A 15,913-nucleotide genomic window follows, 5' to 3' on the forward strand; every position below is an offset into this window, starting at 1 on the left:
CAGCTGGCTGGGTTTGAGCCAGTTCTCAGTTCAAAGGTGTCCTCCCTGGGCCTGGTGTGGCCCGCAGGGCAGGGCAGGGAGTGCAGGGGCAGTGGCACTGGGATGGCTGCCACTAGGTCCGACGGGTAGTGAGAAGGTTCTTACTGCACCATGCTGCCCTTCCCAGGATGTGTTGGGGATGACCAATGGGGTTTCTTAACTTTCAAAATGCCTCGACATCCAGATTTATACCATTGACACCAAAATGAACACTGCACACTGTGGTGCTGCTCCTGCTCGACTCTTGCCAACAGCTCTGCTGAGAAGAGCTCAGTAGGCGTGCATCACATGTCCAAGAAACTGGAATAGCTCACAAAAGTGTTTCAAGAAAGCTTTATTGGTGGTCACGTCTACAGCGGTCATGTCATTTTACAAACAACTCACAGGTGAGTGCAGTGCTTCTAGTACAAGTCATATAAAACTGTGGGACACACTGCAGGAATAGTGCACTTGATAAAAAAATAAATTACACTTTAAAAGCTACTTCAAAGTTTTATACATATAAAAAGTAAACACAAAATAGTTAGTGAGGTCCTTGTAACCATCTATCAAATCCAGACAGGAAGATTAAAGAGCAGAGGTCTGTGCTCAAACGCTTCTCTGATGAATAAAAACCCTGGAAAGGGACTGAATCATTGTCTCCATCAATGTGATAAAGTGACTCGCGGATCCCACCTCTCAGAGCTGGAGACAATCACAGCTCTGCCAGCATGTGAATTCAGCAGAGTTCAGGGCAAATTTCAATGAACCAACAAACTTCCTCATCCTGCAGGCTAACAGACAGGAAAAGGTCCCAATGTTCTTCTGAACATTCAGGAACCATAGGTTTACATTTGTGAGAGGAATAAGAACAAATAATATGGAATGTGTATTATGCATTAGAAGATTCCAGATTTCTAAGCATCCAAAATGTTGAGGGCATGATGGATCAGAACTGGGAGCCCTCCCGGCCTCTCGGGGATGGGAGCCCAGGACTGTCCTGTCCACGTGGGAGTGAGGATGCCAATGGAGAAGTGCCAGGGCCTCCAGGGACAGAGCGGAGCCTGTCTGAACACCCACTGGCTCCTGGAGCCATCTGCCAGAAACTGCCAGTAAGAGGTCCCTGCCTGCAGCCAAGCCGTGGCACTCACCTCCATCTACACCGCGCACACTCGAGCGGCAGAGGGCAGCCGAGTCTTCACCACCTCCGCTCCTCACTTTCTGCCTGCTGTCCCTGCCCTCAATGAGAAGCTGAGAGTTTGGCTTCTCAAGAGCCTGACTTACAGAAAAATAAGAGAACTTCCCTCTGTGCAAATGACTGCCAAATAATCTGCTCTGAGGGGGTTTCTGCTGTGACTTGTCTAAGTCTGCAGGGGCTTGTCCAAGAGGAGACAGAGGCAGTGTTGGCCAGAAATGAGATGCACGAGGAACAAGCAGTCAGGAAGCAGGGGGCACCCCGGGGCTTTCACCCTCCAGTGTTCACAGAACATCTGTGACCGCACAAGTAGATATAGGTAGACAAAAACTTAGGAGACTATAAGACATGTTTAATAAAAAATTTCTCAAAACAACATCAACATTTTAGGAAAGCACCTAAGGGCATTTCTAAATTTATCAAGATCAAAGGAATCTAATCATTCCTTTGTTCAGCAGGGTTTCCACAAGGGCAGGAATGCAAGAACAATGAGTACTTCCTGTGCACACAGATGCTATGACCTTTGTAAGGTCCTGAGAAACAGGATTTCATGCGCTACTTCACAAGTTCTCAATAAGAGCCTAGGGGAGAAAACTGAAACCTACCAACCTGACTTTTAAATCCCACCCACACACCCAGGCCAGCTCTCCATTCCCCCACCTTCTCTGAGGGCAAGGACGTGAGCCGATCTGCATCTTAGCTCTTAACACTGACATCTGCCACCCTCAGGTGGCAGGAGACAAGGGGCTCAGCAGTAACTGAACTCTGCAAATCACCAGAAACTGCAGATCCTCACAGACCAACCAGGCAATGGCAAGAGGACAAAAATAGCTCCCATTCACCCACCCTGAGCCCCCTAAACCTGCTCACAGCCACAAGCACCATCATCCTAGCTCCTACGGAGTCACCAGAGTGAAAACTGGAAAGAAAGTGACATAGAACTGAGCCTCTGGCTCAAGCAGGCTTCTGTTACTTCCGCCAAACAGGTCTATCAGCTCGGCTATGAACCCTCTCCAAGCACCCTCCAATGCAGAGGTGCCAACAGTGCTTCCACACACTGTCATTCCGCTCTTTCCCGACACGCACTCCTTAACCCCCGACGGGATCAGACACGGCCAGTACTCTCTCCAGCTCCGCAGTACTAAGGCAGAGGCGGCTCTCTAGACAGAGCAAAGCTTCCCAGCCAACCCGTCAGTCGCACGGCACTTCAGAGCTGCACTCAGTTGATGGGCTGGTTCCAATGCACAGGAGGATGCTAAGATCTCCCACCATCAGGAACTGTTCCTGAGGGCCAGCCGTCAGCAGGGCCACCTCAGCAGGACCCCCACGGCCCCCAGCCCACTTCAGCGTAACCACCTTCCCGCTGGTCCATCCAGACTCCCCACACACTCGGCTCTCTGCCAGCTCCTCGATGACTCGCACCTGCTGCCACTCCCCCTTACTCCCTGCCCCATGCCCCTCCCCCCTCCCCCGGCTCAGGTGAGCAGAGCAGGGTGAGCCTCACAGTTGCCTGGGGATGAAGACAGGAAAGGAGATGCATGCTTGACAGGCATCTTTTCTGTCAGGGCTAATTCATTTCAATTTCCATATTTACCACTATGTCAGGACCTGAATAAAATTTCCTTTTAGCTTGAGATTCAAATGCATTTTAAGAAAGTCTCCTCAGTACCAGAAGACACAAAGGTAATGGAATATTTTCAACAACCTAGTTCTAAAATCTAGAAAACATCTCTGCGACCAGAAACACAACTGTAACGTTCTACCTGCAGGGTCGTCAGTGTGCTGAAAACACAATATCCAGTCCGGCACGTCCTGGGTCAAGTCCACAATCTCAGCCTAAGGGCTACAGGAGGTAGCCAACAAGAAGGGCCAACTCCCTTTCCTTCAGCAAAACTGTTTGGTGTGAAGTAGTTTCCAACCTCTACAGGTCCCGGGAACAGCGCAGGAAGAAAACCCTCTCCAGTCAGACACAAGTGTGTGACCGCCTGAGCTGACTCTGTTACAGGGAACCCACGACAGTCTAGACCAAGGAGTTTTAAAGATCTTAAAACTTCATGTTTTTTTATGGAGAACAGCAGACATTAACACTCAATTAAGTTCTGGTTTCTGCGGGGCAGGAAACCAAAACCAAATTCCAGGAGGTATACTTTAACATCAGCCCTTGATAACAGGAATTAATGACAACTTCCCAACACGGTTTCCAGATCACCCTCATTCCCCACGGCAACCGAGGTTTACTTTACACATTCCAAAGTTTTAAAGCCAAAAGAGTATTTTTCTGGGTGTTTAAATTCTTTTCTCTGTTTTCTATAATGAGCATATACCACCTTAACATCCAGAACTTTCTGTACAGGTGGAAAGTAACAAGGAAATTCAAAAGAACCCCTTTAAACTAACACAAAACCCTAACATTCTCTCAATATCTGCATTTAGTTTCAGATGTGAATCCCCCTAACCCCATTCCCTATTTCTACTCTGGTATTTTTTCCTTCAGTACAAAATCTAAGTTTATTCAGCTTACATTAAAAAGAAATGGAGCGTTCATCTAAAGAGGTGCCCAGAAACTACTGTGCTCTCCTTCAGTTCCTGAGTCAACATGGCCTTCAGCCCCATGTGGTCCAGGAAGAAGTGTGGGTGCCTGGAGGAAATGCCTCAGGGTCTCTGCAACCCTCCCCACCCCTTCCAGACCAAAAAGTGACAGGTGTGTGAGGGCCATGTAGACATGCTTCCTGAAGGGAGGCTGGGCTGAAAACACATGCCAGGCAACTGACTTTTCTGTAGTTCTTCTCAAGGTCTATCTTACCTTGATGTAAACTTGAAGTGTTAAGACAGCCAGTCCAGCAAAAAGTCAAAAGTATGGGAAGCATCTGAAAATCCTCTGTATTCTAAAAACTTCTCTTTAGTAGTCATTAATCTAGCTAAATCCCCGATTTCCAGGCAATGCACAGAAAGGTACAATTTCTCTAGCAGGCATTCAAGGACACTCACCCTGACACCAGCGAGAGAAGTAACCTTCGCCAGGCCGATGATGACCACCAGGGACAGCCCACCCAAGGGGGCGTTGTGAATAGTCACAACCACTAGGTGGAGCCAAGAGCTCGGAGGAAACCACAGGGAAAGGTATTGCCACTGTTAGGAATCCACAACTTCAACTGAATCAGGGAAAGTAAAAGACTGTATTGTGTTGCTTGGGCAAAAATGTAGTGTAATTAGCCCTTCCAGGTGGACGGACATGTAGCTGCTTTTTCACGGAACTGAAGTCTAAACCAGGTGAGCTTTTCACCCACCAGTGCAGGACTGGCTCCAGCAGAAGTGGACTCTGGGATGGACGGCTGGGCGCCTAGCCTTGGGTCACAGGCACAGTGGCCATCCCTCAGAGCTCAGTCGTCAGCAAACACTTCTGCTTCAAGGTGGCTTCTCCAGCTGAGGCTGAAGCAGAGCTGATGGGAAGAAAGAATGTGTTATTCAGTTTCTGGAAAATGAAAAGACAACCCTCCCACAAGAGAGCAACATGCATCTCCCCACCAGTGTCCCATAGTGCAAGGGGGACTGCCTTGTAAACCTAATTCAGCAATTTCACACAAGGTCATTTTCTAGATAACCAATGCTTTTTTCATCTTGAAATGGACTCTAAAAGACATTGATCTCCCCTACTTCCCTGAACAAAATACACTAAACAGATACCTAGTTTCTTGCTGAGTCAGGGCTGTTACTAGAACATGGACAAAGTGGTGAGCAGGATGGCTACATGCTCAGGAAGCAGCAGGGTAGGGGGTCCTGTGCTCATGGCCCAGCACCTGCAGCTGGGTCTGAGCTCCAGGACCACCACCTCTGCTTGTTGGAGCTAAAGGAAGAGTGAAAGTACTTGGTCTTTGGGACTTCCCTGAGGGTCTAGTGATTAAAACTCTCCTGGCTGGGGAACTAAGATCCCTCCTGCTACATGGTACAGCCAATAAATAAATATTTTTTTAAAGTTCGTGGGCTCTGCCTGAGGTGAAGAGCCTGGATGGAGGTGAAGAGACGTAACAGCACCTTCTTCGGTTTCACAAAAACTGAAAGGACACAGATTAATGTCAGAAGCACTAGCAAGACATATAAATGAAAAAGCAGTCAGCAGTCACTTGAACCCCCTTCTCCTACCCGACAGAGACAACACTGCCAACTGGTTTCTCCTGGTGTTTCCCTTCATGTTTTGGATCTCGGCTTCTCAAAGTGGTCCCTGGAACTTGTCATAAATGCAAGTTCTCAGGCCCTGCTTCAGGCTCCTTGAACCAGAGACTCAGGGCAGCCCAGTGCCTGTACTCTAAGCTGCCCTCTGGTGCTGCTCCCTACAGCGTCCTGACTACCCGAAGGCATGTGGTTCCACAATGACGCCCTGCCCCATGGTCCTCCCTTCCTATCTTTTCAACACAGTTTTGGAACAACTGTGATCATGTTAACATTCAAGGCTTGCTACAATTACATAAATATTTTCACAACTCAGTCTAAGTGTATTATATTTCCTCCCTTACATAATCTGTTTTCCCTGGACTGAGTAACTACCTTGTTTTTCACTGTAACTGCTTGTTCAGTGTCCAGTACTTAGTTTCTAACAATTTATCCTTAACTTCGGGAGTTGGTGATGGACAGGGAGGCCTGGCGTGCTGTGATTCATGGGGTCGCGGAGAGTCGGACACGACTGAGCGACTGAACTGAACTGAACTGAACTGATCCTTAACCTTGCAAACACACCATGGTTCTGTTCTCATATAATTTTTCTTTAATTTAGGGGTGGGTAATTCTGTGTTTTGTCATTTTCCCTTGGCAATATCCTTCCTGGAATGCTATGTCCTCTTCAAATCTGCACTCCCTTCTAGGCCTGCTTCACTTTCCTCCTGGTAAATTCTTGCACCTGTTTCCCGGATCCCATGGTTTCTTTCTGGGATAGTCATTCTGGTTTTTTTTTTTTTTTTTAAACCTTCTATTTATTTTCAAATTTTAAACTTTTTATTTTGTATTGGGGTACAGCCAATTATAATCACTCTATTTTGATGGAACACATCCTCCACCTAAGTAGCTTCCTGACAAAAGCCACCTTAAAAGCATACATTTTAGAGGAATTCCATGTTGTAAAATTTCTTCTTCTTTTTTTTTGGCTCTGTCATGTGACATGTGGGAGAACTTAGTTCCCTGACCAGGGACTGAACTTAGGCCCCGGCAGTGAAAGCACTGAGTCCTAACCACTGAACCACCAGGGAACTCCTGAAAATGTCATTTTAATCTCATGCTGTATTGATAGTTTGGGTATAAAATACGAGATGGAAACGATTCTTCTCCAGATTCTGCAGGCACTGCTCTATTGATTATCTCCTAGCTTCAGTAAAGTCTGCTATCATCTGATCACCAGTCCTTTGTAAGTACTCTTTTCCTGCCCTCGCTGAAGACCTACATCCTCTCTTAAATTTGATATTCTGAAATCTCATAATGTTCCGTGGTGTCATCTATTTTCATTGTGTTACTGGATACCCACTGAGCTCCTTTAATCTAAAACTCAAGTACTTATGTTCTGGAAAAACCTTGATTCCTTTATGTTTTTGTCACTTTCATTTACTCTGTCCTTTCTTCTGGCTCTCCAGTGATTCACATATTGGACTTCCTAGACCAGTCCTCGAATTTTCTCTTCTGTCTCAATTTCCAGCTTTTTATTCTACTTTTTTGGAGACTTCCTGAATCTTATCTTTCATGCATTCTTTGGAACTTATTTTTAACTTGGTTAATAATTTCTGGGAATACTTTCTTCTTTTCTGTTCCTCTTAATCTCCTGCTGTTGTTGAGTGAATACAGTATCTTCTTTCTCACACTATCATTTTACAAAATTTTTGATACGTTCCTTTATTTCCTCCTTGTTGCCTTTTCAAGCTGAACTGCTTTGGTCTTTCCTCACATACCTGATAACTTTGGCTCTCTTCATATTTAAGAGGGAAACAGTCTGTTCACACTTGAGCACGAGGCACCGGAATGCTGTCTGGAAGCTGTGTATGTGTGGGCAAAACCCATTAACTACAGATTTCCTGGGATCCACACGTATCAGTCTCTCTGAGTCAGTCAGGTTCTCTAGAGTGTAAGCCTCTGAAGTAAGTTCTCATCTGAGACTTTTACATGTGACCCACAGCATTCTGGAAGCTAGAAACTGAACAACAATTGGGGGTTTCACGCATTGGCATGCAGGCACTGAGTTAACCTCTGTATTCAGCTCTTCGGGGCCTTCCTCCCAATAGGGTCGCCAAATCCAGGGCCCTGCCTGCTCAGCTCCTCCAGAGGGAAGCCTCCAGAATCAGGGCAGTGTCAGCAGCGTGGGGAGGGGGAATTCTAAATGGGTCCAGATGCTTTCAACCAAGTTTCAGGTTCTCAGCTCCACCTGGCCCATCTTCATGATATTTGGTTCCTCTACCTCCTGAGACTCCTCAGAGCTACAGTGAGAACGTGCTTCTTACTTTTCCAGTTTCCATTCCCTCCCCATTTCAGGCTTAGACCTCAGTTTTCTCCTGTCAGTCTATTTACCACTCCTCTGTCATTTCACTGCTCCCCAAACTTATTCGTTCTCTCAACTACCGTTGTCTCCTCTCCTGTTTTAAGCCTTTAAAATAAGATTTACACAGTGCACACCCCCACCAAATCTGAATCCTCAGAGATGCAACGCCAGCACCATTCTTTTAAACACATTACTGATTATAACATTCACATGCTGAAGTGCACAAAGCAGCAGGAGTTTGTAGAATGAGGAACCCTCACACGCTAGCCACACCTGTATCATCAGCACACAGATCAGGAAACAGAACGTCACTAGGGTTCTGAAATCAGCTACCTCGAGAGGAATCATTGCTAGGTTTGTCGAGAGCTGGGCCTCTTTCTGAACTTTACTTTGCTCACCATTATTGTGGTACAGACACTATAAGACAACCCCCAGTGACCCAAACTTCCTGGCACTCTTACGTGACTTTCTCCCCTGAGCACTGCAGGCCCTGTGATTTGTTTTAACCAACAGACTAGAGCAGAAGTAACCGCTTCTCACCCCTGGGATTACAGTACAGAAGGGGACTTTCGGGTGGTGGGCAAGTGTCCCAGTGCCTTCCTGGTTTGCTGGCTCTTTGAAAATAAAGGCTCCATGGCAAGTCCTGAGGGCAGCCTTTGGCTTCAAGTCAGCTAAAAATGGAGGCCCTTGGCCTGTAGCCCCTCAGGAACTGAATCTTGTCAGCAGAGCCTCCTCCATCTGATCCTTCAGCTGAGAGCCCAGCTCTGGTCAACTCCCCGACTGGCACTTGGGAGAGTCTCTTCAGCAGAGGACACAGCTAAGTTGTATCTACAGCTAAGTTGTATCCCTGACCCACAGGGATGAGGTTACAGAAACCTGTGCTGTTTTAAGATGCTAAGTGTGTGGTAATCTGTTACACAGCAATAAACACTTAAGATAACTCAGTATAAGCAACTCATCAGTGTTTCTCTGCCACAGTTAGTTCGTTAGTTTTCACTGCTCTAGTCTAGTATTTATCTAGTTGACTGCTAATGGGTTTTTTTTTTAAGTTTTCAATTTTGACTATGATGAATACAGTTGCTATAAACATTTTTGTACATACCTTTAATGGATGCATATTTGTATTTCTATTGATTATGCATGTAAGAGTATTTTCAGCTTTCATAGATACTGCCAAATCTACGTGCAACACAGTTATTTAAATTTATAGAGTTTCTGTTGCCCTATGACTTTATCTCTACTTGGTACTACATGTCTCTTTCTCTTGAGCCATTTTAGGTGTATGGAGTGGTATCACAGTGGCTTGAATTTGTATTTCTCAATGACCTGGTCAAGGTGTACATCATCTAATGGTTTACTGGCCATCTGGATATCCTTCTTGTGAACTGCTTTTCAACTCTTTTGCCAATTTTTCTATTGAGCTGCATTTTTCTTGTTGATTCACAAGAGCTCTTTATATATTCTGGATCAGTCCTTTGTGAGAGAGACAGAGTCAGAGAGAGGGGGAAGTGGCAGCTGTCTTCTCTACTGCGTGGCTTCTTTTTTGAGTGCTTGAAATTGTATCTGTTGATAAATAGAAGCTTTTTTGATATAATCCAAGCTGTCAATTTTTTCCTGAATGAGTACAGCATTTTATGACTTGTTGAAAAAATCTTTGCTTATTTCAAGGCCACAAGGATGTGTACTTATATTTTTTGCTAAAACCTTTATTTATGGACATTGCAGATTTTCAGTGCATTTACAGTAGATTTTGGTGTGCAGTATGAGGCTGGGTCAAGGTTAATTTTTTCCCAAAAGGATATTTAACTTGTCAGGCTGACTGACTGAGAGGCTACTCTTTCCCTTCTGCACTGCACCATCATTTTTCATAAATCAGGGAACTGTATTTGTGTGGGTTTGCTTCTGGACTCCAGTGTTTCACTGATTTACTGTCATGTTTTCCTCATTAAGATCCTGACATATTATACTAGCTTCAGGTGTACTATGTGTTATTTTTAATCTAGTTCCTTTATGATTATTTGACTTGGGAAGGAATGGAGACAAGGCCCTAATGTCATCTGTGACTTAACATTTGGAAGTCTATAAGCACTCACATTTTACTGTGTAAACTCAATTACAGAGAATTATAACCTGGCTCTCTGCAGGTAATCTCTACTTTAACAGAGGGTACTAGTCACATAAATGTTTAGGGAAACAGTTCCCACATCCATCTGGTTCACAGCTCTCTTCACTGCCAGTTAGAAGTAATCCCTGGTACCTAATATTCAATCAGGGGCTTCCCTGGTGGCTCAGAGGTTTAAGCATCTGCCTCCAATGAGGGAGACCCGGGTTCGATCCCTGGGTCGGGAAGATCCCCTGGAGAAGGAAATGGTAACCCACTCCAGTATTCTTGCCTGGAGAATCCCGTGGACAGAGAAGCCTGGTAGGCTACAGTCCACAGGGTCGCAAAGAGTCGGACACGACTGAGCGACGGAACGGAATATTCAATCAGTATTTGCTGAGTAAACAATTATATTAAAGACTATAGAGGTAAGACAACAATTTTAAAATGAACCATGAATTTCTCTCAAATTAACCATCTCTAGTAACTTTTCCTTTATAATTAGGAATATTTTTTTTCTCTCTAAAGCATCTACTACAACTGATCTGCATTCTCAACACCAGGAAGATGTGAGAAACAGCAAAAACACCCATGAAAAAGTCAGAGGTAAGAAATGAAGGAAAAATCTTTTGCAAAACAGGCACAGTCTTGGTCCTAACAAAAGCTGAAGAATTACATGCTGAACGAAAGCTCTCCTGAGTTCAGTTTTGGTTTATGGCAAGCAATATGCTAAAATGATCTTGCAACAAGCAGGCTTCACTGAAAGCTATACCAGAGCCCTCACCTTGGGAATCCCCTGCCCTACCCTCATCTGCACCTCTTCCTCTGTATTGATGGACAACACAACAGTAAAGCATGATAGGAAAAGAAATCAATTTTAAAACAAATATAAAATTTTAAAGATAGACCTATTAACATCTTTATCTAACAAAGACTTCCAATTAAAAAAAAATAAGGTCTACTTCATAATTTCATAGAAAACTGCTACTGACAAGAAAAAAGAAAAAACACTAAATAATTAACAGAGGAAGAGATTTATTCCATTTCAATTAAGTTCGGTTAAAGAAGAATGGACATTATTGCTTTAAATACAATTAATTTTATTACTTTTTTTCTCCTAACAGATGCCTAAGAAGTGCAACTGAGAAATAATTCCTCACCTGGTCACGGCATCCACCAAGAATGGCGCTGGGGGAGAGATGAGCTCTCTGCTACCCAGCCCTTCCTTCCCAGTCAGGGAAAACCCATTTCCTGCAAGCCCATTAGGAAGGACAGTGCTCTGCTGAGAAAGACACACAAGACATCTGAGAGAAGGTGATCACACCTCCCTGACAGCCAGCACTTCAGCTCCAAGCCATCTTCTCCAATAATTATTGTAATGGGGAGGATGTTTATGATCACAGTTGCTTTTTTTTTTTTTTTGTTATGAAGGATGCTTTTATCATCCTTCACATCATATTTTTATTTTTGTTAGCACCCTTACACATTTACAAACAGAAAAGTTAAATCACTAGTTTGAAGCCAGTAAGTTTAATTAAAAGAGCTCTGATGATGACCCCAGGTTTCCAAAGAAAAATAAGAACCTGGTACTCCTTCAGGCCTCATTCTGTAAGGGGAACAGAAAAAAAAATTCTAAATATCATTAACTCACTGGCACAATCCAACGGGGTGTGATCATTGATGTTGAAGACACCTGAAAAAAATGTATATACACATGTCTTTATTTTTAGGAAAGACTGAATTTTTATAATTATACTCATACTGCTTTCTTCTGCTATCAAATGCATGGGTGGGTGGAAGGGTGGAATCTGAATGCTACTACTACCTTCAGGTCATTCACTAACGATTTCCCCAATCCCTAGCATTCAATTTAACATTTATTTTCTGAAATTTCATTTCGGTTCATTACAAATAATCACAGCCTTCTTGAACAGAGGACTGTGACTAATTCAAATGGAACAGCAAAAAAGAAAGTACACAAAAAAAATCTGTCTCTATACAGTCCATTTTCTAATTATGCATGCAGCCAACAGAATAAAAACACTCACACTACTACTGACTCACAGGGCCTTTGTTATAGTCTGTTTAATGTTTGATTTTCTAGATCTCACGTTTATGTGTAGAACAGTCATCTAATGAACTCCCAACTCTCCCTGTTCTATGGAAATTCAGACTAGCCCTTGCATTGGTGACATTCTGATAAGAAAAAATTAATATAAGTCCAGGTCTTAGTACTTTAGGTAACTACCAAAAGAATAAAAATACAAAATAAAGGGACTTCCCTGGTGGGCCAGTGGCTAAGACTCCACGTTTCCAATGCAAGGGGCCCAGGTTCTATCCCTGGTGAGGAAACTAGATCCTGCATGCCACAACTACGACAAGGCACAGCCAAATTAACAAAAAGTAAATATTTCTAAAATATATAAAATATGACTTTCCCACCAATATTAAGAAATGAACTTTTAACCATAGAAAATAAAACAGAGAGAAAAGAAGTACAGTAAAAGTAAACACAAAATGGTTTGGCAGAAAGAAGTCCTATAATAACAACAATTACAGTAAATATAAGTGTATTTAAACTCAATCAAAGCATAGAGACTTTTGAATAAGATCTAAATAAAAAACAAGATTCAACAAAATGCTGTTCACAAAAGGTCCACTTAAAACAAACAGATCCAAAATAACTGAAAATAAATTAATAGAAAATTCTATTTAAGGCAATTCAAACTTAAAGCTATGTTGTCAAATTTTTATCAATCAAAAGGGAAATTAAAAGAGGAAAAAAGGGGCAAAGAAGGACACTTTAAAGTGTTAAAAGGAGCTCAAGAAAGTATAATTACAATCAACAAACATGCATCTATCTTCAAAATATACACAAAATTGAAAGATCCAACAATAGGTTAAGAAATGGATTAACCAATAATTTCAGACAGAGATACTAAACACAACCCAGAAATTGACAGAATATTTGAGAGAATCAGAATGACTACTGAAAAGAACTCAGCAAGTTTCCTAAACACAAAATCAACTTACGAATTCAATAGTAAAAAATTAAATACCATTCACAACATCAACAAAACTATAAAGCATTTAGGATTTAACCTAACAAAGAACAGAGAAGACTTGCAGAGGCCATTACAGACTCTTCTCTGTTAAGTCCTAAATACTTTAATGGGTAAAAAATCTTACTAGCAAAAAACCCATAAAGGGTCTGGAAATAACAAAGATAGGAAAACATAAAATTTATATTGGGGAGACTATAACTACATAACTTTTAGGAGAAACAGGAAATCTTGGATGAGAAAAACATATACTCTTGGCCAAGAAGATAATCACAAATATATCAGTTCTTTCCTCAAGTTAATTTATGGATTTAATACAATCATAATTAAAACTTCAAAGGCTTTCAAGGGAGTGAAACTTGACAACCTTATTCTAAAAACCATGTGAAAGAACTAACAATCAAAAACAGCAAAATATCATCAAAATAATGACGCTGGACTGGCCTCATCACATATCAAAATCACTTAAAAAGCTCAATTTATTAGAAGAGTATTACAGTTCTAATAACTATAAATTAGTAAGCGTAGTAGGATAGCTTATATGCAGAATCTAAAATGCATCATATTCTACATTTTTATTTAAAACAAAGAGAACATTCTAAATTTGCAGGGAAGTAAAAATATACTAGTGATAGAAAATGCTTTTAATGAAATTCATTTTCATCACTGTATCACCCACCCACCTTCGAGAAAGTGTAGACACACAATAAGTGTTCTGAGCTGGTCCCTAAGGATTCCTTCTTCAGCTTCAGGCTATCTTTCATTAGTCTTAGAAGTCACCTCTTTTATCTGGTTAAAGGATTATTGTGGCCCAATACCACCAACATCCCTTGTATTTTCTGTCTGTGCATCTGGTAAAGTCTCTCTTTGTACTGGTATCAGTAGGTGGTTCCTGGCCTACATCTGAACCCCCGGAAACTGTCAGAAATGCAGCTTCTCAGGCTCCACTCCCCACACACACCATATCAGAAACTCCGAGAGTGGAGACCAGTGGTCTGTGCTTTCTTACACTCTCCAGTGATGCACACACACACCTGTACTTCCAAGCCTTCAGGTGATGTCACAGCAGTCCCAGTACACGAGTCATTAGGCACTAAATGAGGCTTCCGTGTACCTTCCATCCCAACTAGTCTCCATGTCTCTGGAGGGAAGGGACTGTTTCTTATTTGTATCATGCTCACAGCTGGACATGACTTAGCATGCACACACAGTACTTAACATAGTATCTCCCAAACTCAAAGATCAATGTGCTTAATATCAACCATTCTCATGATTCCATCTTTCTGTAAATGTTTTACTTTTAAATTAAAATTCTTTATTGTCTGAACTCTTTAGAAGCTGGTTTACCCCCACATGTTCCTCTCATGCTGTTTAATACGATGATGTTACAAAAGAGCTTCCCTGGTAGCTCAGCTGGTAAAGAACCCTCCTGTAATGTAAGAGACCCCAGTTCAATTCCTGGGTTGGCAGGATCCCCTGGAGGAGGGATAGGCTACCCACTTTAGTATTCTTGGGCTTCCCTAGTGGCTCAGATGGTAAAGAATCTGCCTGCAATGTGGGAGACCTGGGTTCAATCCCTGGGTTGGGAAGATCCCCTGGTGAAGGGAATGGCTACCCATTCCGGTATTCTTGCCTGGAAAATTCCATGGATAGAGGAGCCTGGTAGGTTATAGTCTATGGGGTTGCAAAGAGTCAGATACAACTGAGTGACTTTCACTTTAGTTACAAATAGGCTCACAGTTAACATGTGGTTATGTAATGACACATAGATTCAAGTTGGCAGAACTTAGTATAGAAAAGCAATGCTACGTGGTTACTGAAATATAAATTCATGAAATGAAAAGTCTTACTAAATTAAAGACAAGGTAAAAATTGGAATCTAGCAGGAACAATTTCAAACAGAAATAACTTTCCATCTTCCTGTTTTAAAGCATCTTTACCTGAGGTGTGGTTGTGTGGTCAAGGAGATTCTCAGTTAGAGACAACAGCAAGGCATCCAGTTCATCTGTAGCATCCTGTGGAAGACAAGATACACAGATGTCAAATGACCCATTAATCACCAAACAGTTTCTTCCATATCCTTGCAGTGTATAATTTGGACCCATGCCTGGCTGGTGTTAATCTTGAAACAAATGGGGACATTCAGGAGCCACAGTTATCAGTGATTTCACTTGTGCTGGAGGGAACCTAGCCAACAGTCAGAACTTTAAAACACTCAAGGGTTTTGTGAATTTTTATACAGTTATTCCTTCTGGTAAGGCAAGACTTGGGTAGGGTTTAGGACTGTCCTGGCTCTCAGCTCTTGAACTAGAGAACAGAGGTAAAAGGTTCAGCCAGCAAGGAGCCAGCAAGTAAGGAGAGGCCTGAACTCCCAGTGCTTCTTTATTCACACGTGTGGGTGCTCTAATGTTCACAAAGGAGTATAATGTAAATTTCCCCCATAAACATTATTTAATACTTTTGTCTAATCAATATTTGAAGCACCTTATACAAACAGAGTTCTGTACAGCAGTATGTGTATATGTGTTGGGGGGATGCATAGGAAGAATGTTAAAAGGGTAAAAGATGAGACTCCAGTCTGGAAATAAGAGTAGTAAGTACCCAGGGTGTACCCTTTACTTATACATTTGTGTCTGTCTGTCCTCAGGCCATGGTACATGTCCAGTTCAGTGTTAACTGAATTTTAATAGCACATATGAAGTAACTGTCCTCTCCCTTCTCATATCTCCCTCCTCCTATCCCACTCCTTCTTACCCTGTGTGACCTGGTGAGCCCCGAAAGAGCCTGTGCATATCTCCACCACAACGTATTAAAATTCTCTCTCCAACTGTACTATGAAGCAGTTTGAAAGAAGAGGCTACGCATGTCTCAGTCATTTTTTAATTTTCAAAGTCTAGCATCCTATCCTGGTACACAATATGCGATAAATTTGGGGGATAAATGTCCTTCTCTGTTCCAAAACATGTCTGAGGTTCCACCTAATGATTTTCAATGATCAAACATGTCAATATATCATTTTAGGATTT

At 42.5% G+C, this 15,913-nt stretch overlaps 1 protein-coding gene across 2 annotated transcripts in view; it reads right to left on the bottom strand.

Annotated features, from left to right (window-relative positions):
• Positions 1 to 364: 364 nt before the first annotated feature.
• EPB41L5 (erythrocyte membrane protein band 4.1 like 5) overlaps positions 365 to 15,913 on the bottom strand; it is a 183,466-nt gene continuing 167,917 nt past the window's right edge. The window contains exons 22-25 of one of the 2 annotated variants that reach the window (XM_055398926.2): positions 14,828 to 14,902; positions 11,477 to 11,518; positions 10,986 to 11,104; positions 365 to 4,653 (exon numbers count right to left, since the gene is read on the bottom strand). In XM_055398926.2, the coding sequence (XP_055254901.1) occupies positions 4,587 to 4,653; positions 10,986 to 11,104; positions 11,477 to 11,518; positions 14,828 to 14,902 (303 nt within the window). In that variant the 3' untranslated portion in view covers positions 365 to 4,586. Of the gene's footprint in view, positions 4,654 to 10,985; positions 11,108 to 11,476; positions 11,519 to 14,827; positions 14,903 to 15,913 lie in introns of both variants that reach the window. The other variant, XM_055398925.2, reaches the window with a different exon arrangement.

This window comes from Moschus berezovskii, chromosome 2, assembly GCF_049115385.1.
Source record: "Moschus berezovskii isolate FMDL1 chromosome 2, NW_MosBer_1.0, whole genome shotgun sequence".
NCBI classification, from domain to species: domain Eukaryota; kingdom Metazoa; phylum Chordata; class Mammalia; order Artiodactyla; family Moschidae; genus Moschus; species Moschus berezovskii.